The sequence below is a fragment of the Lepisosteus platostomus genome, chromosome 13, assembly GCF_059453375.1.
Source record: "Lepisosteus platostomus isolate fLepPlt1 chromosome 13, fLepPlt1.hap1, whole genome shotgun sequence".
Classification (NCBI taxonomy): domain Eukaryota; kingdom Metazoa; phylum Chordata; class Actinopteri; order Semionotiformes; family Lepisosteidae; genus Lepisosteus; species Lepisosteus platostomus.
This window is the reverse complement of record NC_142623.1, coordinates 19,297,085-19,323,331: the sequence shown is the minus strand read 5'-3', so window position 1 is coordinate 19,323,331 and position 26,247 is coordinate 19,297,085. Positions and strand designations below refer to the sequence as shown.

The 26,247-nt window shown below is 41.8% G+C and overlaps 1 protein-coding gene across 7 annotated transcripts in view; it reads right to left on the bottom strand.

Moving 5' to 3' along the window:
• Positions 1 to 26,247, bottom strand: part of adgrl1a (adhesion G protein-coupled receptor L1a) — a 310,848-nt gene that overhangs the window by 185,218 nt on the left and 99,383 nt on the right. For all 7 annotated transcript variants that reach the window (XM_088603734.1, XM_088603728.1, XM_088603730.1 and 4 more), the window contains exon 2: positions 21,894 to 22,066. In XM_088603734.1, coding sequence (XP_088459860.1) covers positions 21,894 to 22,017 — 124 coding nt within the window. In that variant the 5' untranslated portion in view covers positions 22,018 to 22,066. The remainder of the gene's footprint in view (positions 1 to 21,893; positions 22,067 to 26,247) is intronic.

Here is a 26,247-nt window from a genome sequence, read left to right as displayed (position 1 = left end):
GAATATAAACACTTCATTCACTGTGTATTAGTGCAGACACATGATACCACATGGAAGCAATCAGTAATCATGTGCAGCTAGACATTTCTGCAATTGAAAAACACTGCTGCTTTCAGGATTGGGAATTAGGAAACTTGTACAGATTCCAGGATTTTCTATGGAGATATGGAATCTGAAGACAACTTCCTAAGTCGGCTTTTATCCCAAACAGCTTCCACATGTAAAGCTCCTACTGCAGAGCCACGTCCAATAGGTTTACATCTCATATTAAGGACAGAGAACAAAGAAGCTCAGGTGACAGACGGTGAGTTGGTGGTTGAGTCAGGGCTTGAACTGCGGAGCCCTCCTGGTAACAAGATGTTACACACTGGATCGGCTTCACACAAAAAAACACAAATGGCTACTTCTTGAGATCAAAGTTGTCAAGCATACAGGTGCTTTGCAAATCATCATGATAGTGTCCAAAATCTACTGGCCTTTCTACAGCCAGGGTTACAGGGTTACAGCTACTGACAGCCTTAACTTTAGGCTACCACAGACAGTGCCTTTCAGATTAATACAAACCCCAGCTGAAATAAGAATGAAACACATTCATCCATTTTCTACCCTTTCTTGTCTAATACAGGGTTGCTCGGGGGCCTGAGCCTATCACAGAGCAATGGGCGCAAGTTAGGATACACCCAGGATGAGACAGCAGTCTATCGCAGGGCACACACAAACACACCCACACCAGGGTCAGTTTTTCGCCGAATCCACAGAAAGCCACCAGTATGTCTTTGTATTGTGGGAGGAAACTAGAGCACTCACATGAACATGGGTAGAACACACAAACTCCGTGCAGGTAGCACCCCAGGTACGGAACAGAACACAGGGCCCCAGCGCTGTGAGGCAGCAATGCTAACCACTGCGTGATCGTGCCACAAAATGAAACACAAAAGAATATTTAAGGTAAAGATGAATCTGTCCTTCTGAAAAAAATGTCACCTAATATCTTAATAGGACTGCACAGTGTAAAATCACATTTGTTAGAAGTAATTAAGTCCAGAAATTTATGATGATCAAAATTATTCTCACCCCTTGTAAAAACTCCTTCTCTGGCATTGATTACACTGGCAGGATAACTCCTGTACTGTGCTATGAGTTTCTGGCACTTCTGCTGCTAACAGTGACTTATATCAGACCTAGAAGCTGTTTTAATGATATTGGTTTGTGCCCTCACCTTAACAAGGACCTCTTCAGTGCTATACTCACACTGCAAAGGTTCAGGCAGCTCATTAGATGCAAGATTGTCCTGCAATTGGGCTATAAGCACCAATTCCAGCATTTTTTTGGGTAGAAAAGGGAAACTGGAAATAGGACGACCGTTATTAAATACTTCAGGGTCCAGACCAGGTCTTTTTTTAACACAGGTATGACAGCAGCAGACTTGATACCCAGAGGTACAAAACCAGACACATAAGTGAAAAGCACAGCAGTAAAATGAGAGAAACCCAAGAGTCAAGAGAGAAGGAATGAGAGTAATTATGATGACCGAAGAAGGTAGGGCCAGCAGATGGGCATTCATATTATTATAGAATTATTAAACATTTAAATGATAAATTAACTAAAATTAATGTTTTCTTGTGAAATGCACCAATACATTATACCATTCAGGAGAGATATACCCTCATTCATTAAAATGGTATGGAAAGCTAACTCTACAGTAGGTGCCTATTCCAAATTGAGTTGGTATATGATAAAGGAATAATTGGCATTTCAGAATTAAAAATAAAATACAATTAGGTACTTCCTAAAAATGTGTTGACTGCAAGATGCCATTTCCTGCCCTTATCTGCATCTTCAGTCTGCATATAGTTTTCAGTGCCAGTCCCTGGCAATAGGAAATGTGTCTTCTGACAAATATGAAAATATAAATGCCTCCATTCATTTCAAGCATGCTAACTAAAGATCAGCACTGCTGTTTACTTTCTGGATATAGATCAATCTGTGTGATTATAGTGCGGAAGATCTAATCCCCTTCAGTTCTGATAAATGAAGTGCTGTGATTATTCACTTACAGCTACTTTGGCTGGTAACAGCGCACATCTGTGGGAGTGAAGATGGTGCTGCAACAATGAGAAACAATATATTTTCAGGCATTTTATAGGCTGATCATTTGGTTGATGTGTTCCATTCTACTTTTTCACATATTAAATGGCATTGAGGAGTAAAATACGGGTTTAGAGTAGCACAGTGGTTAGCAATGTTGGGGCCCTGGGTTCAATTCCAGACCTGGGGTGATGTCTGCATGCTTGTATGTTCTCCCTTTGGGTTTCTCACGTGGGTTTCCTCATGATACTTCAGTTTCCTCCACAATCCAAAGGCATGCTGGTAGGTTAACTGGATTTCTAGAAAAACTGGCCCTGATGTGAGTGTATGTATGTATGTTTGTGGCTATACTTTATGTGGACTGTGATGGACTGGCATATCGTCCAGCGTGTACCCTGCTTTGCGCCTACTGTTTGCCTGGATAGACTCTGGTGCTCTCCCCCCCCCCCCCCTCCCCCAAACTCCACATAGGATAATGTGGTTTGAAAATGGAAGGATGGAATATGGGTTTAGATTCAAATGGAAATTCATATTCAGTAAATAAGCTTCAGGGTAGATTAGGCATTAGTTACCTTAAAAAGTGAGGTTCGATTTCACTGATCATACTGAAAATAACCAAAAGAGTGAAGATGATGATACTCTATATACTATGCTAGTATACTTGTATCTCTTACCCAAAGTAGCAGTGCAATCTACTGCAGAGTCCTGCTACAGACTTCAGGCTGTAAACCTGTCCTGGCAGCTCAGTCCCAAGAGCTTTAGGCTCATCACATAATTTCTAGGCTAGAGTGCTGATCTGCATTCATTCTTCATTACCCTACTTTCCTTCCTCTCCCAGTAGACTGATATTAAGCTCAGGGTGTTGATTAATTAAGGCGCAATGATTTAGATATTCAGACTGTGCTTAATGTGATGCTTGAAATTGATAGGGCTGTACTTAAAAGTAGGGTTACAGGCGCTTATCCATCATTCTATTGGTTAGTTCTCTACCTGGGCCCTCGTGAATATTCTATTGCAGACTACACGCCACCTCAGCTGATTTAAACGTTGCTATTTCTGTCTTCACTTGAGCAAGGAGTTGTGGGAAGCAGGGATTTCTGCAGAATGAGAGATCTGCAGCTCGCCTAAATCTGACCTCTCTCAGGATAGTACGGTTGCATTTTATGGCACACTTCATGTTGAGAAATTACGAGACACTCAGACTGAATACATTCATTTCATTAGTAAGATGATGAATGCATCTTCTGGTCTGGCAATAACATTTTATTGCCCAAATTCCCATCTGAAGCTGTCCGCTGATACATACCTACTATATGAGTCAGGCATGGTGTAGTTGTCAGATGCAAGAGTAAACAGTTGAGGTCCCACAAGTACATGGTCATGAAGAACCATCCAAGGTGCTCCATGCTTCTCAGATCCTCAGTATGCAAAAGCAAGGTACAACTGCTAGATCAACTCAATAGCAATAATCTGACTGCTGAACATGTTGCCAATTGTGGAGTGAATCCAGATCAGAATGCTTCCCACGAACAAGTGGAACGCGAGTTGATCTTTCGAACCGGGGACTTCAGAAACTCTTGGAATTCTGACACGTCTGCACAACATCACTCTCAGAGGTTGTGAACAAATGCAAGCTTTTACTGCACTGTGGTTGCATTTCTTTCCAAATCCAATAGCCGGAAAAGTAGTTTTTTTTTTGCCCAAAAGGGCCTGAGACGTGATTTCTGAATCATTTAAACCATGAGCATAACATAAAATACTGCTTGTCTTTTTTTTTAGTTATGTGCACGTATAAGTTCACCCCTCTCTTGAAAATATATTGTAGATATATATTGCTGCCTCTTGGCCAGAACTTTCCCATTATGAACTAGTAACAGCTTCACTTTTATGCTGAGATTTACCTACAAACTATATCAGGTACTTCTGCGGTAGCTTCTGCGCCTTACTGGTGCTTATCTGATATTAAGATAAGGATGCCACAGAACGTTCTACAGTTAAGCTGTGATAAGGCTCAGGTTATGCTTATCAGCTCTCAACAATGGCTACACAAAGTTGGTATGAGTGTTGTAATAGACAGGCATTGAAATTAAACACTCAACAGAAGATTGAAATATTAGTGCTGTTCATGACCCTGTACTGGCATTTGAAGATCATGCTGGAAATATCACCAGGGTATCATTTTTCCATCTGCACTTCATTTCCTAGCTTAGGTCCATGTTCAGTCTGAAGCCAAAAAATAAAGCTTGCTATTAGTACACCAACAATAGATTACTTCAATGCCTAAGTAGGGGGTCTACTAAGTCACTAAACACGCTAGCACTTTTGTGCTGACTTAAAATGCCCTGGCTCAGTGTGTGTCTCCTGTCCTATATAGACTGTATTGGCTCAATGTGAAATACAAAGTGAATATTAAGGTCTTCCTTCATCTATACCTGGGTCTTACATAATATCAAGATCCAGGTTACCTTAAAGTATTACTGAGCATGTACAGTTCAGCATGTAATCTGAGATCCACTGGTCTATCTAAGACCAGGTCAACACAACGGGATACGGAGCTTTCTCATGCATCAATACCAGAATGCATTATCCACATTCATTAGAGATCTAATGTAGATATTTCAAAATCTCAAATCTCACTGTAGACTTTAATATAGAATTTTATTAACTTTGGGCTTTGTATAGTCACTTCACTGCAAATATTTATACAGTATATATGAATCTCAAGTGACACATATTGTACTGTATGTCACTTATATAATATGAATATGTATATAATGAATTTAATAATATGTCATATAGATATGACACATTATTAATAGCAAAATATACCAACATGCACATCTGTTTAGGCCAATCACTGCACATCTACAGGCTCTTAGTAAATTGCAAGAAGCCAAGAGTACCTTGTCCAACTAATCGCCTGAAGCTCTGCCAGGTGAGCTGTGCCATTAGAGAACTCTTATCCCACTTGGTGTGTGACATACTGTAAGCCTCACTCAAACTTGCAAAGTCTAGATCATAGAACTCTGTGCTTGGAGTAGGTTACCATTTTGTAGCTGAGACACTTAGGATTCTGAATATATTTTATTTAAACTTTTTTCAAGAAATGGGCAGCACAGTGGTTAGTATTGTTGTCTCCCAGCACTGGGGTCCTGGGGTCCTGGGGCCCTCTGGTCCTGGGGTGCTAGCTGAATGTTCCCCCCTTTGTATCTTTGTGTGGGTTTCCTCCCACAATCTAAAAACATACAGGAAGGTTAATTGGCTTGTGAGAAAATTGGCCGTGGCGTGAGTGTGTGCATGTTTGTGTCTATGTGTGCAGTGCGATGTACCCTGCCTCGTGCTTTCTGCTTGCCGGAGGCTCCCCTGTGACACTGAATTTGAAGAAGCAGTTAGAAAATGTATGGATGGGTTATTCAAGAAATCATCAGCACTTATTCAGAATAACATTGAGTAATAATGTATTCAAGATAACAGTAACTGTTTTAAGTGAAGGGTGTTAAAGAACTCAGCAATCAAGGTTGTGAATGTGGCCAGTTTTGCAGAATAAGATAGGCAGAAGTTACCGTAACTGAAAGCAGAGCAGTACACGTGCTGTGTTTCCCTTCAGCTGCACATTTTGACCTGTAAAGTGCCCTCTTCTTTATCAATTTCCAATTTGTTTTCTGCCTGCTGCAAGATAAAGCCACCACTGTGATAAATGACAACATCTGCAAATTCAGCCTCTTCAGAAAATACAACCTTATGATTTAACACTCATCTTCCTTTTCTACTACTGTAAAAAAAGCCTTTCAGAGACTACAAACACACATCCTCCTCTAGGTTGGGGAAAATTAATTCATGGAAGGCCATGGTATCGTTAAAGGAGTTAAAGCCATTTAACATACAGTAGATAATAAATAGTTCACTGAAACCTTATTATATAGCAAAGCTAGCCAGCTGGTGGCCAGTCTTACAATAGAATTTATAGAGATTTGATTTCTGAAAGGACCTGAAAATATATTTCAAAACACTGATTTTGCATTTGGAATCTTCAGCGTTTGCATATTCTGCTTGTGTGTTGTTTGTTCTTTATACAGCTGGCGATTTGTGCTCATTCTGTCTCTGAAGTGTATTCACTGCCTGTCACACTAGAAGGTTAAAACTTCAACCTTTTCATTTCTTTGTTGTTAACCATATAGCACAGACAGCAGCAAAACTGTACAGTCAGGCAACACACTCCGCAACTATACAACAAGAGCTATTGTTTACTCACAGAAAACTGTGTTTTCATTCCATTATTTTACATTTCCATTCCATACATCCAGCCCCCACACTGTGAAATGACATTCTAAACCAGAGCTTGTTTTGTACAAAGGACTGCTAGGATGCTGCAATTAAAACATGGAATTTTGATTTGAAGCATAAAAAAAGGACAACAGAGCCTTGAGCTTTGCTGTGCCGCTGTTCGTACAGCTCGTGCTGCCAATGTAAACCTAAGCATTAACCTCAACTGGCAAAAAAAAAACTTCTAGTGTAGATTACTCTAAACAAGGAACACTTATAAAGAGCCTACAGAACACAGTTACATTTAGTAAGAGCAAAACGCAGGGTTAAACTTGAAATACAATAGCATTAAAAGCCAAAATATTGTAGATTTCAGATTAGAACAGTGGTCTGCACATGGCTTCAAAACAAACATGCAATAAATAAAGGAATCACATTGAAATGGAAGCCTGGCTTTTAAGAGCAAAATATAAATGGGATCTTTGTTGGTGTTATTATGTGTGATACCCACCTAAACCTTGACAAATAGATTAATATAAAGTCTTGCAGTGCTGTGCATGAGTGTGAAGTTTAGGTTGAAGCATTCCTGTGGTCATGTTACACTGTAATTTGGCAAACAGTTTCCTGTGTGAGAGATCGTGTATGGTTGTCATCATGGTTTATCATTCGCCTCTGTGTGATAGCATGATTTCACTGTGGCGCACACATGGGTTCTGCCCTCTGCTCCTCAGATAGCAGACATTCACTCCCACATACTGACTGATCCTGGAAGCTTCCTTTCCTTCCTTTTTATACAGTCACCAGACCAATTGGCTCCCTGCAACTGGTCAGGTGACTGAAACCAGCAGCTTGTTCCTCCAGAGGATGCTGAGGAATGTTACCCTAACAGGGTTGTGCTCTCACGTCTCTTTTGTGGCGTTCTCATTGGTTATAATTTCCTATGCATTTCTGTGATTGCCCTGTGCACTGTTATATTTTACTTTGCTTTTACCGTAGTACCCTCAGGTCAGCATCATTGGACTGGTACATTATTCAGAACAGCTGCTCAATGGTGTCTCCAGTGTAGGATGCGAGGAATCTAGTTTACATTACTGAAGAGTGGACTCTACACACTGTACTCTGCAGAAATCCCAAAGCATCTAATTTTAATCAAAACCCCATGATGGGATGACTTCAGTAGCTAGCCAGCTAAGTTCCAGCAAATTTCTATGTACAGCAATTACACGTGAAAGAATCACTTCCTTCAATCAATCATGAAGTAGGACCCAGCCTCCTGACAGGCATTAATGAATCGGTCAGGCTAGGCTGTGTGGACAAAAAAAAAATGCTGCATCTATTATCAGGAACTGAAAAGTCTTAAAAGAAGTGTCACAGAGAACATCCATTAAGATATACTATCCCACACACACAATAGCCAGCAGAATAGAGACAACATATGAAGGCCCTGCAATATTTAGGGGGTGAAAGTCCTTATGGACTCATGTGGCAAGCATTCTATTGAATTCTGCATTTTTCCAGCTAAAATCTTCTTTATCAGATTCTCTATGGAGTTCCCCGAGAGAACTAACAAAGACTTGGGACCCACCATCTACAGGATACATGCATGGTGGGTTTTTTTTTGTCTTGACAGAATTTTAATAGAAATGTAATAGATTTTTAATACAATTTCTTTACCACTCTGATCTTTAAGTCATGTTTCAGATCCTTTTAGCATACTGCTACAACTCTCAGTCCAAGCTGAAGGGGTGTTGAGGGGAGGAGTGATGTGAAAGTCACATGTACTTTCCTAGGAAATGCAGATCATCTATCATCTACTGTATCACCTATCACCCTCTGTCTCACACTGTGATTACAGAGAAAGGGAAGAGCTGCAGCACTCACATACCACACTAAAGCACAAGAGTCACAGACATCACCTCCCTCTGAAATTGAGACAGTGGGAAATTCTGCTGTGGCAGAGGACTGGTCATGTGACATGGTGGAGTTAAATCTGGCATGGCTGCCTAGAGGGTGGCACAGTGATGCTCCGAGCCTGAGAGCAACCGGGATTGAATCCCCGCAGGGGGCAGAGCCCAGCTCCACTCATCACACTGCTGCTGTGATCTGGATTTCTCGGTCAGTGATCCCTATCAGTTGCTGAGGTTGTTGTGGAGGAGAGCAGGAGGAAGGGGAGAAGGTCACAGGGATCCTGCACTGAGTCAGTTACAGAACAGGTGTTGCACCCTTCTGAAAACTACATAATGTAAAACTGCCGCGGGGAACTGGTCACCTGGCATGACAAAGATGTAGATGGAGCCGCACTCAACATAGATGCACATAGATTCTCCCAACAAGACATACTGTAGGTGTCACTCAATGGACAAACCTAGCCACCCGCTCCTCAGAAGCCTATAGAAGGTCTGTGAGTCTTGGGGAGAGAGACAGGTTGCGAGAGGCTCAGAGCAGGAGACAGGCCTGCGAGGTACCCATGCCTGCTGGGGAGATAAAGGTTGCAGAAGCGGGCCACTATCTCAATTGCTAATCAATGACACTGGGAATGCTCTGGGCAGAAACTAGTGACCTTGGACTAACAAGCTGTTGTTCATGAATAGTTTATTCTAGTTTAAATCACGAACCTCATCTCATGTCATATGAACCTAATTTAATTTATTTTACATGAGCCAATGACCCTCCAATCAGTCACTATGCTGAATAAAGTATAAGTATTAACATTCTACCAGTCCTAACTAGATAAATATTCTTCCACACACCCCAGCGACGGTGTCCATGTTAAGCATTATAGTCCTTTGTTTCGCAGAAAAAGAATTTACGCTGCATAAAGTGAGAAGGTGGTCTCCTGGTGCTGTAATAAAACCAGCCTACTGTCTCTGGAGTCTGTGTGGCCTGACCTGAACCCCCACTCCTTCACTATCACACACTGCTTCTTGGGAAATCTTGGTCACGATTGGTTCATGACCTTACCCAGCAAAGCCTGGGCAGCACAGTTCAATGTCTGTACAGAAGGAGTGTAATTATTTTTAAGCAACTACAGATTCCATCCAATGTAATTATGTCCAACTACCTTCATCTGCTCCCTGCATTTTATCAGAGTTACAAATAATGGCCACAGGTGGTGTCTAGTCACAGCAAAGCAAATTCCCTCCTTTCACTTACTGTACCTACCTGGTTTGTCAAAAAGCTCAAAGCCTCAATCGCCATGGAAAAGAAAAATCACCCAGGAAGCACAAAATTACACTGGACAAAGAAATACAACAAGGAAATTGTAGAAGACCCCAACTAAGTCATTTTAATCAATTCATTTAATCAAATATTTTACCAAGAACAAAAGTAGTCATTATGATTAGGAATTTAATGGCATAATAACTCTGAAGGGTCTCTGAGCTGTGCAATTCAAGTTCATAAATGGCTGGAAAAATTCCTGATTGGTAAGTGATGACCCTCTGTAAATGCCTCGCACTCACTTAGGATTAGTCTGTTGAGCAGCATATAGGAAAATATTACAGATATCATTGCAACTCAGAAGCTGTCAGAGCAGACTGTGTTATACAATGCAAATTGTGAATCCTAATCCTATGGAACTATCTCTGAGATAGAATCAAGAGGTTGCTGAGAAATTAGAGGCCAGAGTTAAGCACTGGGATTGCAGTTTGTGACTGGTGAAAGAGCTGACTTTTGATTTCAAGCTAGACCTTGGTAATGTTCAAATTTGCTTTCTCCCAGCACAGAGGAGAACTCTTCTCCATTGCCAATGGTGGCCCAAGGGATGCAAGGAGTCAAAGCCCAGTCCAATGAAAGTTTGAGATGAGTTTAATTGTAACAAAAATGGCCAGAGAACTTCCAGATAACACTGAAGGAGACACATACAAGGTGTATTTCCAAAAGTGCCCACAAAGTGCAACAATTTTCCAGAGGTTTATTGTAGTCCAGCCATGTTATTGCCATGAATGGGGGTTTAAGAGTCCGCATTTTACTTATGGTCCAGTGGCTATTGTTGATTATGTTGTTCTGCCTTTCAGCTATTTCTCTGGTGTCACGTACAACAGCAGGTGTCGGTTCAGAATTCTCCCATACCAGGTCAGGAGACCAGGTCAATGACCCCAGCCCGGAGCCAGATATCTACAGCGCTGAACGAGACGCTGGCTAAAGAGCAACAGAGCCCAAAAAACTCTCCGCCCAGCCCAGCCCCGAGATGACAGCCGGCGGCTGTTCAAAGGGAATTTGAAAAGAGCGACCGTCTCCCCCCCCAGCCCCCCACCCTCCCACCTCTCCCAGTTTCCTTCCCTTGCTCATCCACTATAGCTAGGCAATGTTCAAAGCAGATCCATTAACCTTTCCTCACAAGTGAACCCAGCCTCTGATCTGCAGCTCTCGGGGAGAATGCCTTTGAAGTGCCTGCCACTGTAATAAGGCTAGGGGAGGTGGAGAAGGAGGCGTGGGAGGGGTATAGAGAGACTTAACACAACCAAGGCACAAGTTAGGATATCGATACACAAAGGAAAATCACATCGCCCAATTTCGGTATTTTCAATCCATTCAGATCGCTTTTCATGGCTTCCTCCAGACTGGTACAGGAGAGCAGGCGACAACTGTACAACACATGCACGCTTCCCCGGAAATACTTCTCACCCTCCCACTGGTTCAACGCCGGAGCTACAAGGGTTGCTGTTGAAGGTCAAACTGCCAAGAACCCATACCAGCGGTGATGTTGGCGCTTGGACCCTTGGAGAGCCCCGGCCACAGCTGGGTAATGATGTACAGCAACTCTCATTCTAACAAGCATCCCAAGATGAAGGCTTTACCAGCTGAGCTGGAAGCACCTGTAAACTAAACTGGATACTCTGGCACTTTCCAGCCGGTGAAAATCTTTATCAATGTCAAAGTCTTCTCTTGGCTGCTGATTTTCAGATCTGCGACCACACAGACCAACTGGCTGAGAGCAATACGGAACTATCGAGGACTGGAAAGAGAATCAGCTTTTTTAATGGAGAAGAATGAATAAAATGGGGCTCGGTCACTTTTTTTACAACAATGCTGAAAAGGTGTTTCTTAAGTCTAAGTCTAAAGAATGTTTTATTAAACACAAATATATATACTAAAAATGTCAATAAGGCATCCCTATTAGAATCCCTAAAATTGTTCAGTGAGACTCTGAAATTTCTTTGTCATGGAAAAAGAAACAACAGAGGATTTATCGTTTTACTGTAAACTGCCTATGATTAGGCCAGTGAGATGAGCTGTGTAGGTGTATATTATTGGAGCCTGAACCAAAGAATCTTTGTGCCAATCTGGGCTGGCACCTACAGAGATCAAAGAGCCCTGAGCTGGCACATGATGCCGCTGTGCCACCCTGGCCCTTCGCTCCCTGACATTTGTGAGGTCTGTGAGCTGGCGACATGAAAGCCTGGCAGTAAAGTGCAGAGAACAATGGCTTCGGCACTTCAAACAGGAGAGCGCTGAGCAGAGAATAGACACTTTAACTCTTTTCCCCTTCATCGTTCCGACGCCAGATCTCTCTGTGCTAGTCCTTGAGTAATACCTTAGTTTTCAAGCGCTATCAAAGCCCAGACTACTAAATGGCACACTTACTTATACAAACACTCAGAGCTCATTTAAGAGAACATTTGGTTTTTCTTAATATTTTCTCTTCTGGTAATGTTTTTACTGTGGGTGGCACGGTGGCACAGTGTTTAGTAGCGCTGGGGCCTTGGGTTCAACTTCAGACCTGAGATGCTAACTGTGGAAGTCTGTATGTTCTCCCTGTGTTGTCATGGGTATTCCGGGGGTGTGCCATTTTACTCCCACAGTCCAGAGACGTACTGGTAGGTTAGTTAGCTTCCACGAGAATTGTCCCTGGTGTGAGTGTGTGTCTGTGTTTGTGTCTGCCCAGTAATAGACTGGTGTCCCATCCAGTGTATTCCCCACTTTGCACCCATTGCTTGATGGGATAGGCTCTGGCTGCCTCATGACCCTAAATTGATTGAAGTGGCTAGATAACGGATGAATAGTAACGTATCTTCTGCAGCCTCTTGGTCAGCACTGGGGCAGTAAGGACCATTTAAACTCATACCCACTGTTTGTAATGACACAATGCTTTGCTGTGAACTTCTTTGTGTCCCACGGTTGAGTTTCCACCAACTGGAGGGGCACTGTAGCTCTGACTGATGTCATCTGGCTGTCACACAATCCTGTTTAACTCAAGCTCACGGAATCCTGGGAATGCTCAATGATCTACCTGCAGCACTGTGGGAATAAGTCACTGCCTGCTTGAAGCAGGGATGACAGGACTGATCTCTGATCTCTGATCTCTGTTCAGAAAACTGATCAGTTTTCTGAACAAGCATCTTCTGGTTAAGCCAATAAATCACAGTTAATTAACTGATTTTTTTAACATTTTCAATGTTGAGGTAAATTGACTGGCATTTAGCTGAAATGCAAACCACTGGATCACGGTCGTACATTCTAACCAGATCAAGATTGAATCCCCTGCACTCCCAAGCATTATTTACTCTTTGATGTTTTTATTTTATTTAAAGGCATCATAATCAGTTTGAGATCAAATGCAATAAGGACAGCAAATCATATTCTGATTCATGTAACATTGGATTTGGTATCAATGCAGGGACTCTGAGATTAAATCGGGAAGGATTTGAGAAATTAAGCCAAATCACATTATATGGCTCTGTTGTGCAACACTATCAGGTAGCAGTTCCTTCACTATGTGACTGTAAGATTCAGGTCCAAGTCCATTATCACCCTCTAGTGCTTGAGTAATTTATGTCATTGGCATTTCCCAGCATTCAGTTTCATACTTCCATTTTATTTTCTGTGATTTTCTCTGATTAATTCAACTTTAAACCACAACAGCACACTATTCTACTACTACTTGGGGGTGGAGCGGTGGCTCTGTGGCTAAGGATCTGGGCCTGTGGCTAGAAGGTTGCCGGTTCAAATCCCACAGCTGGCAGAGGAATCCTACTCTGTTGGGCTCCTGAGCAAGGCCCTTAACCCCAACTGCTCCAGGGGCGCCATACAATGGCAGACCCTGTGCTCTGACCACAGGCTCTCTCCCTGTCTGTGTGTCTCATGGAAAGCAAGCTGGGGTATGGAAAAATATAATTCCTAATGCAAGAAATTGTAAAGGGTTAATAAAGTTATGTTATTATTGTTATTATTATTATAACTCTGCTGAGTTATATATTCCAGAAGAAAAGATGCCTTGCAGGTAAAGAAGATTATACTGTATATTGTTATATTCCAATACAGGAGTATCATGGTGGTACAGTGGTTAGGATTGCTGCCTCACAACTCTGGGGCTCTGTTTCCAATTCTAGACCTGGGGTCCTGTCTGTGTGGAGTTTCCATGTTCTCTGTGTGTTCACATGAGATTCCACCAGGTGTTCCAGTTTCCTCCCACAGTCCAAAGACATACTGGTAAGTTAAATGGCTTCTGGGAAAACATGAGTCTGTAAGTGCCTTTAAGAAGAGAGAGCTTCTTTGTCTTGTAGGCACAGTTCCAAGGAACCAGACCACTGCTCACTGGCCAGAATATTAGGACTCCTTCCCCACCAAATAATCTGCTTGGTCTGTGGAAGAAGCATGAATTGCTTGAACATTATATGGTGTGTGTTCCACAAGGATTGGGAATATAGTAAACCCTCTCTTTAATGGACTAATGGGGAAGGGCTGTCTATTGCAGAATGTCCACTAAGTCACAAATATATATTTTTACCAAAAACATAGGACTATCTGAGAAACATATATATACATATTATTTTTAACAATTACAATTTACACAATGAAAATCGTTACTATATATTTTGTATCATAAATATCAAGCTCTTTATTTAATGTGTCATAAATACTGTATAAAATGCGTTAAAATTATGAAAAGCTCATTGTAACCAACTTACCTACACCTACTGTAGGTACGATCAAGGTACGATTGATTATTTATTTTTATTTTGTTTTATTATTTGTGTATTTCCCATTATTGCAGGGAAGTCCAGTATTAAACCAAAGGTTTACTGTATTTTAATCTGGTTATTCCAGTAGGTTCACCTTTCTGAAGTTGTGATGAGGGTTATAGTGTGTGAGAAGAGTCTACATTCTAGCAGTTTTCCTTAAGAGAGACCTGAGAATGTCTGTGGCAGGGAATGCGATAGAATTCTGTGTCAGTCTCCTCAAGTCAACCATATGCTGTCTGCCACTCAACGCCTATTTATTTCACCCTGTGATCCAGTATCATTTGGCTGTGATTGTATCAGTTAACTCAGCAGAATGTTCTTCTGTAATTTTCTCATTGAGGCTTGGGTATATTTTTAGACTTGGTTATATTCCTACAGGAGTATTGATATTAGGCTTGCAATTCAAACCTCATTACATCATAATATTTCTGATTCTTGTTGTTCTTAATTGTTTTTCAGACAACATGTTATCAAACAAATACTCATACTCCTGACACCTGGGCAAGAGAGCCCACCCTACACAAAACCTCGTATACATCGACCCATCATCCCCCAGTGGAAGATTTCACCGATCCCAGAAGTTTCACTGAAGGGCCCAGAAAATAAAAGTCAGAAAGTTACAAAAGATTTCCACCAGCAGCTATATCAACCTGCAACCCACAACTGACAACCCACTGAAGCTCATGTCAGGTGTGAGTCTGGCCAGAACGAGTCCAGACCTCCTGGGAAAGCTTAGATTGCTGCTGCAAGAGGTGTTAGTGGAACCAGTAGGGGGCACTTACCCTGCGGTCTGTGTGTGTCCTAATGCCGCTATATAGTGACAGGGACACACATTTGGATAAGACGCACAACCGTAGTCATTACAAATCCAGGGCATTTCTTGAAAAGAGTAAGCAGGTTCACCCAGGTGTTCTGGCCAACTTTCCCATTGGCCTTTACCCATCATGTACTCCTAATAATCCCCATCTATAAACTGGCTTCATCACTCTGTTCTCTGTGATGAGTGCACTGTGTGCACTTTGACTACTGTTGCATCATCCAGGTGGGGCTGCACATTTGTGGTGATGGAGAGGTGTCTCCATTAACTGTAAAGCATTTTGAGTGGATGTCCAGAAAAGCGCTATACATGTTTAAGGAAATTATTATTATTATTAGGATGACTCAACAATTTAAAATTAATCAAACCAAACACCCTAACTATGGAGAAAATGAGTCTTGGCTGCACAACACATCAACAGGTAGGATCCCTGGATCTATTGATTATTGATAGCATTATGCCCACTGCCATACACCACAGCAAAAGCCTGTCCTGAATAAGTTGTTTGCAAGCCCTCGTTTAACTGGCACCGTAGTGAATCACACTTAATCAGATACGCGCGGGGCGTTTTTTCAAACGTGTACGAGAGGAAAGTGACATTTGTCGAACTGAATGACTTGTTAGATTTGAGCTGTCAAGAATATGTTGTGGCAGGCAGACATTCACATATTTTCAAATTGTGAAATCCTGACCTCCAGAATGTGGCAAGGATGGCATTGCATCTTAATAAACTCAAGGAAACAGAGATGTCCAAAATGATGCCTGAATGCATCTGTTCGGGAAATCAGAAAACTGCTTATCAAAGGTTCATGGAGGCACAGCACTATTTTTTAAAAAAGGACAAAGCTGTCAACATAGCATATATGGCTTTATCATGTGAAGCACTAGGGACCACAGCCTCCAGTGAGACATAAATCCTAATATAGTGGCCAGACACATGTCTTTTCAGACTCCAAACATTCCCAGACAGCGATCTCCACTATGTGAGCTAATCAGGTTTGAAAGGACGGCCTTTGCAATAATAGAGAAAAGATGTAAGGATTTTTTTTTCATCTCTGTTCTTCAAAACGATGCTTCAGATTGTGTTATGAAGTGGCAGGGTGGCTGGTCGGCCGGCCTCTGACAGTCTCTACTATCAGTCTGACAGCTCAACAAAAGGTGCATTATTCCAGACAGCTACAACACACATTCCTATCAGAGATCGCAGGATCCCTGGAGGAAGAATGGCCTTTTTTTCTCTGCTTGTGCTATCCAAGATACTCGTGATTTGGAAAAGAAAGCGACCCTCCTCCACTATCACTGCCCTCTCCCCCATCAACATACACAGCAGGTACTGTACATCACCAGCTATGGCAGGGCTGACTCTTTCCATTCAAGTTCATACAAGACCGATAAGTCAATCTAAATGGATATAGTGTATGAAACACTAATATTCACTCCTGGTTCTGATCATGTCTGCTGGTCTTCATTACCTGATAGACTGTTGATAACTTAATTTGAACCAAATGTCCGCTAAATTGATTTTTATTACCACTGTTTTCATTGAGAATTATACAGTACATTCCCTGTAAAGTCTGGAGGGTTGTGGGCCTTTGGGGTCAGTTTTAGATTACTGGACTAAAACAAGGATAATCTGTCTGTGCAAAGAGCAGACAAGGAAAACTCACCCTTACAATCATAAAGCCTAAGGTTTTTCTATAGAGCAGAGGTCATGTAGTGACACACCCATAGAAAAAGCATGCTACACAGATCAAGAATAGCATTTAAATACACAAGAAACTGTATGCAACAGGATACACCCTGGATAGGATGCCAGTCTATCAGGGCGCACACAGTCACACCAGGGCCATTTCCTCAGAAGCCAATTAACCTACCAGCATGTCTTTGGGAGCTAACCGGAACTCTCAGAGGAAACACTGGTAAAACATACAAACTCCATGCTAATAACACCCCTGGTCTAGAGCACTGTGAAGCAGCAGTGCTAATCACTGCACCACCAGGTTGCCCAGTAATACATCATAATTCCTATAATTCCCACTGCACTTTTAAACCCAATCAGACTCAAACAATTTTAAATGGCAAATAACATTCTCTTCTCCACGCCTATTTTCTTTTACCAGATTGGCACGTTCACAACTATTTGCACAACAAGGGAATTTAGCTTTGAAGAAAAAAATAAATGTTAAAAATCAGCTCCTGGTACTGACTTTACAAGTGAGAGCCTTTTAGTGACTGTAAATGCAGATTGTGTAGCTGATCTGCATAACTTGACCAGACTACCAAGAAAACATTTCCAGTTCCATGCCAAGATTTCTATTGTAAAATCCTAGATCTGCATTAATATTGACCCATATGTACCTCTTCTCTTCCAGTCTTCTATGACTATGTTTTTTAAGTGTATAAAGTTTTTCCAAGCTTCAGTTTCCATTTGGTTTTTGATTTTTCATGTTTCAAGTATTATAGATGTTCACTGTGGCATTGCCAGGTAAAACCACAGTAAAGCACAGTAACAGTATGGGAAAAGCATAGTAGCTTGGCACATTAAATATCAGGTATTGTGACAAAGCAAAGGAAGAGCATGACATGAGTATGAGAAAACTCTAGGAAACTATGCATGGCTACAGTAAAGGATATTCATAAAGGAAGCTGTGTGGCACACGGCCTTCAAATAAACCCAGTCCATGCAGAACCTACAGTATTAATTCCCATATGATCCTGCTGGAGCCCCATGCTTACTGCGCAAACCACTCTGTATCCTCTGACCTCTGAGAACTGAGCCTGAGCAAGACGAAAACAGCTTGTGACAAACTCGCCCGACTGAAAAGCTTATGGGCACGCCCTGCTCGCTGGCATGCCTCTCTCTTTGCCGGCTGGCATGGGCACCTTCTGCCTCTTGACACAGAGCAGATGGCACTGGTGGCACAGCCATGCCAGGGCACCCACTGTTCAAGTCCGGATGAGGCCTGGCACGAGCCCAGTCAGCTTCTTGTCCAGCAGACTGCACAGCGACAGACATGCACTTTAGTAAGAGACACTGTAAGTATGGAAAAACCACTGCCACAGACTCAGACTATGAGACAACCCAATCCATTAAGGGCCCAATACATGATACATGATACATGATGCATGAGGGCAGGTACAAGTGGCTAAGCTACAAGCCTCACAGCTATGACACTTAAGAATTGGTGAACCCCTTGTTCACCATGAAACAAAACAAATAGGAACTGAAAAAACTGAAAGGTTACAAATGTGAGAAGGTACAGCAAGCTGGCACAGTGGTGAGCATTGCTGCCTTGGGTTCAGTTCTGGACCTGGGGTGCCCTGCATGGAGTTTGTATGTTTTCCCCAGTTTCCTCCCACAATCCAAAGATTTTTTAAAATCTTTCCACATTCCAAACAATTCTAGTACAGTAGGTCAACTGGCTTCTGGGAAAATTGGCCCTAGAGTGACTGTGTGCAGAAGAAATGAGACAAAATTCTGAAAAGCCAAAGTGAGAGACTGATAAAGAGTTACAGGCAATGCCTAGCTGCTCAAAGGAGGTGCCACCAGATTCAACTTGTTCAAACAAGGTTTGTTTGTGTTATATGCTTAATCGGGTTATCTTCAGCTTTAAGATTTTCATGAAGATCTAATTATGTTTTAGATTAAAAATATATGAGAATACAGACCTAGGGGCTGAAATTGTCTCAGTATTGCATTACAATTTGTTCTTTGCCGGATTGCAGACCACTGTAAGTTTAACACATTGCAGGAGAAAACTGCAGCGGTCATAAACTTCAGGAAGATTTGGTCTGTCTAACATCTGTCTAACATGCAAAGTACGATGTCTTCCAACTTTAGAATTGTTCTGATATAAGTCAAGAAGTGGTTGGCATGGTGGTGCTGTAGTCAGAATTGGTGCTTCGTAGTGCTGGGGCCCTGGGTTCAACTCTGGATGTGGAGGGCTTTCTGTGTGGAGTATATGTTCTCCTAGATTTTGAGTGGGTTTTCTCCAGGTGCATTTGGTTCTTCCAATGGTCCAAAGACATACTAGTAGGTTAATGGTCTCCTGGAAAAATTGGTACTGGTAAGAGTTTGTGCCTGTCTGTATTTGCATGTGTAACTGGTGTCCTGTCCAAAGCATCCCCCCATCCGCCCTTTGTATGCTCTGGATTTTCCACGACCCTGAACTGGGTGATGGGGTTAGAAAATGGATGGGCAGATGAATGCCAAGAAGTACTGTGTTGTACAGTCGTGGACAGATTCCTTAGATCACCCCTACTATGTTTAACTTTCAAATTCTCATTCATGTGAATTCAAGACTCCTTAACTCTTAGTTCAGGGAAGCACTTTAACTTGATCGATTATTGATGGATTTCATCTTACTGCCTTTCAGTTCCTCATATAGTGAAAGTTAAACATGGTAAGACAAAAGGAACACTGCTAATTGCAAAAGACGTTAGGCTTTTAGAATCTAGATGTTTGCTTTTTTACAAAATTGCTAGAAGCACAGATCAGTAAAGCTACTACAGTATTTTCACCCATTGTATTGCTTACTCAAAGAGAAGCTGACTGGTCAACCTTTTCTCCGCCAAGAAGATACTTGATTTTCCCAGTGGGGAAACGGGCTGATTGTTTTACGATGGATGGGGCCGTTGGCCCACACAAAGACAGTAAGATCCAAAGACTACAAACACAATTCCTGGAAATGTGCTATTTATATGTGTTTTATGAATGAGTTCCATTAGAGAAACCATTGCCTGCCAGGGCAGCATGTAATAAGGTGTAAGTGCCTATCACACTTAATGTCACAAATGAATTAAGCAACCAATATAGTGTGATTGTCTGGGAAAAGGTAAAAACAATGTAGATGGACAAACTGTAAAAACTGTGCTTGCCCTTGCTGTTCTATATCTGCTCGATCAACGACACAGAGTCAAAATCCTCCAATACTTTCAAATCATAGAGAGCAGTGTGTCCAAATTTATGACAGTTATTTACAGGACTCTATCTATAGCCCTGGTCCTTCTTCAGCACTGGAACTTGTAGGATAAGGATCACAGCAAAGTTTATATCTGGTGCTTCTCAAGTGTGTTCACAGCAGTCAGCAGCACCACTCTGAGAGGTCACAGTGAGTTCATTACAAAACCTGTCCAGATGAAGCTCTCCACAATGTAATTAAATATTACAGAGCATAACACAGCATGACCTCCTAGTGGACAGGGGCACCTTGGAGCCTACAAGCCATCTGGACAGCGATCCCGAGATTTAATGTCACAAACGCTCAATAACACCCCTGCACTGAGCAATCTCATCTCCATCAGGGAGGTCATTTTCAGAATTTCCATCATTCTCTGGCCATCAAAACAGAGCTTAGTTATTTACCGGTCCAGTGAGTTTTGTTCTACCAGAATGAAACAGTACTATGACAAGCTGCCTGTTTGCATAGGAGCTCCGGGTCAAGCCAGAATGGAGTTCTAGTCCGTCACACAGCAGGTCAGATATACACTAAAACACGGCCGTGTCAATATATAATTGCAGCATCAACTAGACTTAAATCAATGGAGGCACTCTTCAGCTATTGGGAATCTGTTAAAGTCTTTCAAATGTTTTCCGATCAATTAGATTTTCCAATTGCTCCAGCCACCAGAAGTTAACACAATCTTTAAAACATGAGAAAAGCCACAAAAGACAAAGAGGCAATTTGGTGAGCAATTTTTTGCTGGTGTTTATAGTGTGGACTGCACAGTTTAAGCATCTCCCCCCTTAACCATTGTTTAACACTTAGTAGCACTTAGTCCTGCATATGCTTAGAACAATATCCCCCAGCCTTGGTCCTATAGATCCACTGGCAGCTAAGTTTCTTAATTTCTTTATCTTTTCAAAAATCACCTAGAATGGATGATGAAGCCTTCTGGTGTGGTGATAAGTCCCAGAGAGTTCCCAGAGCCAGTACAACAAGAGGGTTTCCAGTGCAATGTGCAATATTGGAAATCATGCCTGAACAAGCTTCTGAATCATTAATGGATCTCCAGAACAATGGGGGAAAATCTGTTGCCAAAGAGGACGCAGATGAGCCCAAATGTTCTGGTGATTGCTCCCAGAATGCACAGTCCCAGAATGCAGTGCTAAGCAGCTCCAAACATTGTGATTTGACAGAAACGGGACTGTACCACTGACTGTTTGCATTACATTGCAACAGTGGTGAAACAACATGTAATTGGCTGTACCAAGCTGGCCTTTGAAGCACAGCACTGCACAAGCCTTATCTCTCTTCTGACCATTTCTTCTTTAGAGCAAGGATGCCCAGCAGTTTTTAAAGCTCTCTTTAATCAACTACTTCTGATTCAGCTGGTCCAGTTTGGCCGATAATTAATTCAACTAGGTCATCAAGAGCTGGACCGGAATGAAAACAACCCTGCTGTTGGCCACCCCTACTTTAGGGATCTGTCTTTTGAACTGCTAGGTTACTGCACTGCTAGGACCTGCACTAGGTTTCCCCTAGGTGGTATCTATATACACACATAAAAAAATCCAGGCCAAAACCAAACTGTTGAATAGAGGCAATCCGAGCTGTGCTTGGGCAGAGCTCTCCTACGAAAGCTTTCCTGTTTTTTTACAGAATTATTACCACAAATTGGACTTGTCAGTTAGGTAATTAGGCTAATATTCCCTTAATGGAACTGATTTATCTCTTTGAGACTGTGCAGCTTGCGAGGGTTCTGTAGTTTAATGGACCCATAGAGGAAGGTGAGACAAGCAGAGAGGGTGCAGTACTCACCTTGGGCAGAGGGGGCAATGTTGCTCAGGGTGATGGCACAGGTCCACAGTATCCAGAGTGACAGTGCCATGCTGTATGGCTTGGCAGAGGCGAAGGTCCTCTCTGGTGCTCCGAGAGTGGGCATCGTTTCTTGGATCACCTCCTCCTGTTGTACCAGGTATGAACTGGAGAGCCTGTGAAAAAGCACAGCACCACACAGGAGGTTTAGAAAAAGGCCTCTCAAGTTTCCCCTGTTAAGGGGATCCCTTTTGTACATGTCATCTTCAACAGGCACACCCCTTGATTCGAGATGGCATCAAAATGTCATTAATACAATTGATACTGAATTAATCATTATAGTTAATGTATAATGCATGCATGTTCACAAGGGTGTTATGACTGATATTTAAAATAGCACCACAGGCTTTAAACAATTTATTAAGTGCAACTTATCTACAGAGAGAAAAACTGATAACCAAACAAGTGTTGATTTGAGCATGTTTTGCAGCTTAGGAAGACTCACTATTTAGATTCCCCCAGGTGAAAAATGCGTCTGGGCAGAGGCAACATTGACAGTGAGCTGTTTCTGGACTGAACAGTAAACTGATACATCTGTTCTTTTTCTTTTCCCGTTTACAACCGTTTTTTTTGTGCAATATATGCCAGGGAACTGTGCAATACATTTATATTTATATTCATATTGTGCAATACGAGTTTTTTGTGTACTATTCTGTTCTGGTTTGTTCTTTGTGTGTTCTGGACTGTGAGTAACTCTTCTTAGTGCACTTCTCACTGTACTGATTGTATTGTATGTATTGTATTATTATTATTGTATCATTTGTTACACTGTGGTTGTGCTGTCTGTGTTAAGCTGCTGTTGCACTGCAATTGCCCTCACGGGGTCAATAAAGTATCTATCTTGTATTATACCTTTGTTAGACTGCTTAGTTGGAAGGGTGCAATAACAAGGGTACCAGCACTAGGGGCCTCCAAAAACAAACTCAAATGCTTGATTTATCATACACCCCTTTCCTTCATCCACATTTTTGTGTATTCACCCTGTCAGGCCAAGAATCTGAAAAGCATTCCTGAAGCTTCCATCAAATTTTCTAAGGCTCAAAGCTTCTCAGACAGTGTCCCAGGCTCAGTTAAAAATTGCAGTGTGTGTGTTTCCTCTACTTCATCACCTCTCCATTTATAACTGTTACTCACTTCATGTTCTTTTTTTTATTAGACAGCTGAATTACAGTATTCATTTTCTGTCATTTTATTTTCTTAACTTGCATACCTAAGAAGACAGCAAGTACAAACAAAATGACAGCCCTTGTCTGAAACATACTCCCCAATGCTGTGAGATATGAGCTGCTGCCCTCAGTCACCTGACCAGGTGGTCGAAAACGATTGATAAGGTGACAGTTTACAAAGCAGGATACCTGCTGTCTGTCTACCTGGGGAACAGAGAACAGATTCTCTGTGGACAGCCTCATCTGAGGGAAAAGTAGTGACCAATCAAGAGACCATGAAGGTCTGGAATTGTGAGTTTTGTGCTTTTGGACATTTTTTAAGAATCTCAGGGAGAGACTAGAACTTGTTTGTAAAGAATCTTGGAGAGACTTGGGCTTTGTTGAAAGTTATTTGGTTTTGAGGCTGGTAAGAGGCTTGGCATAATAGTTAGGGACTTTAAGAAGTACGTCAACAGCTCAAATGGACCTCAAGCTTATGTTTTGATATTTCGTTGTTTTGGTGCTGAGTTGGTATGTCTGTTATCCTAGTCATCATATTTTTAAAGATCTCATTATGTCTCGCCCAATGGAGTGTCACACATATTTATGTTGATTTGCAGTGTATTTGGTGTATACATACAGTATATGGTATAAGAGAGCTTTTTCCTGACACTTTTTTCAATATCTACAGGAAGTAGGAAACTAGGGATACTAAGCCTAGGTATACATGGTGTCAAATTGTGGACGTTCAATTACTATTACATTATTATTGGACTGTTGTATAGGCTTTGTGCATAAATGGGCTTAGGGCTGTGGAGAACTCAGCTGAGTTCAGTCCTTCGCCTGAGAAACAGAAGTCCAGAATTACAGCAGTGTGCATTCACCTGAATAAAGACTGTTTGTTTGTTGTTATTCTTTGAAACCCTTTCAAAAAGAAAAATAAAATAAATCCAGGACCATCTGCACCTATGATTTACATACTTGTCAGGGTTGTGTCACTGGTACAGGTCTCTGACCTAATATATCACATTTCACCACATGATATGTAAAACCTAACATCTCATTTAGAATCGTGTGTACAATTGTGGTCAGTACATTGCAGAAAATATATTTCTGCTGCGTCTGTTCAGAGAACAGATAAATTACAGGGCTTAAGTGAATGTCATTCACAGGCTGAAGGGACCGGACCTTTCTTGTGTTAAACAGCAAAGACTACGAGGGGACCTGATACAAGTATTCAACCCAGCTAATTGTTTTCCTGAATTAACAGTGAAATACAAACCACAATGCACAAGCAGAACGTGTGTGGTAGTACATTAAAACAGATAACAGGTGGGACTTCCTTACCCAAAGGGTGGCAGGAGTATGGAACAACATACCCGGCCAATAAGATCCTTGAATCAATTTACGAACTACCCACCAAGATAGATAGGCCGAAAGGCCTCTGATTACTAACCATTCTGATGCTCTCAATACTTTCTGTTTGCGTTTGATTTTCTGCATTACCTTCTTAGGAATGATATTCCTGAAATAAATGTCAAATGGAGATTACAATGCCATTTTGAAGGCATTCAAAATGTTCCTCTTTATGACAAGGTCAGAATTTTCCAAAAACACCTTTATATATTCCGGCACTCTTCCTGCTCCTGGAGTCTGGGGGAATCCCCCGACTCGAGATCACTTGATTGGAAACGGCGAACGTAAACCTCACCTCGGAATGAGAGAATCTTTAAGCGCACGCGCTGCAAAGAAAATCGAATGAATGCAGCACAATGCACTCCTTTAACCACCTCTTAGTTTATGCGATAAACAGAGTCTGCGAATTAAGATGCGTTCGTTTGCTTTTGGCCGGCAGCTCTCCAGATTGTATTCTGTAAGGCTAAGTGTGTATTAGAAGGATATTAATGCTCACTCCCTCTTTCCTGCTCCCTCTCTCCACATTATCTGGGAGTGAGTTACATCTCTGAGAGTAACAGAATTGGCGCTGTGTGCCAGGGAGTTCTGGACAAGCTCCTCAGCATACAAATGGCTCGCATTCCCCGTATTTAAATTCCACGGCGATGCAAGTCATTAGCTCCAGTCCTCGGGGTAGAGAAATTTCATTTGCTTAATGAAATAAATAAAAAAGTGTGGAACTTTATTCTTTTTTTCCGTTTTGCTGCCGGGTCTCTCCGTTACCAGAAAAAGCCTGAACGAGAGGGAAAGGTGCAGAGAGAATTGAAATAGCGCCGGGGTTTATTTCCTTCTGTTGCGGCAATCACTGCTGTTATTTAATTCATTTATTTAAATAACGTTTCTTTCTTGTTTTTGCTTTGCATAAACCGTTCTGGATTATTAGACTAAGTGGCTATTTGGGGATACTAGAAACGTTGTATTTTGGCGTGGCGTGGAGAGTCAGGCGGACTGCATCCGTTCAGAGACAACGCAGTTTCTGCCCCTCGGTAACTTGCATACATCTGCCCCTGGCCCTGAGCAGAGGACACGCATGTCTCTGCTGTACTTGACCTCGGCGTGAGGTCACATAGTCTGGTCATGCCACCTGCACAGCAGACAGAGCTCTGCTGAGCTGTGGTGTTTCTGTTCCTGTTAGCCTGTGTTTTCTCTATACCAAGCTTTGTCTATGCATAATACAGCCTGCCTGCCTTGTGATACACCTACTCAACACATGCACGGACATGCAGAAGTCTTAGACATCAAAATCATAACTACAGACTACACTTGCTATAACTACAGACGAGTGTGGGTGAAATGAAATTATTTAGCAATCCTGAATTCATATTGATTAGGACACACTGAATCTTTATCACAGCAACTTCAGGTAAACGACAGGGGAGCAGCCAATATAAAGTGTTGTAGTATCTAATCCATCACATTTACAGTACCAATCAGATCTAATTACCTAATGTTCCATTGTGAGGTGCTCCTCTTCATTAACACCATTTGTTCCTCTCTGTATACCCACAAAGCTAAAAGGCTGCTCTTTGTCTTACAAAGTACAGATCTATCGGGATTAACTGTCATCATAAAACCAAGTGACCCAAAGTGTGAGTAGATGGTCCCCATAGACATGTGCTTCTGCATGAAGAAGGAAAAGCACTGCGAGAAAAGAGAAGAACGTCACAGAATGTCTATGACGGTAAAAGAGCAGCATA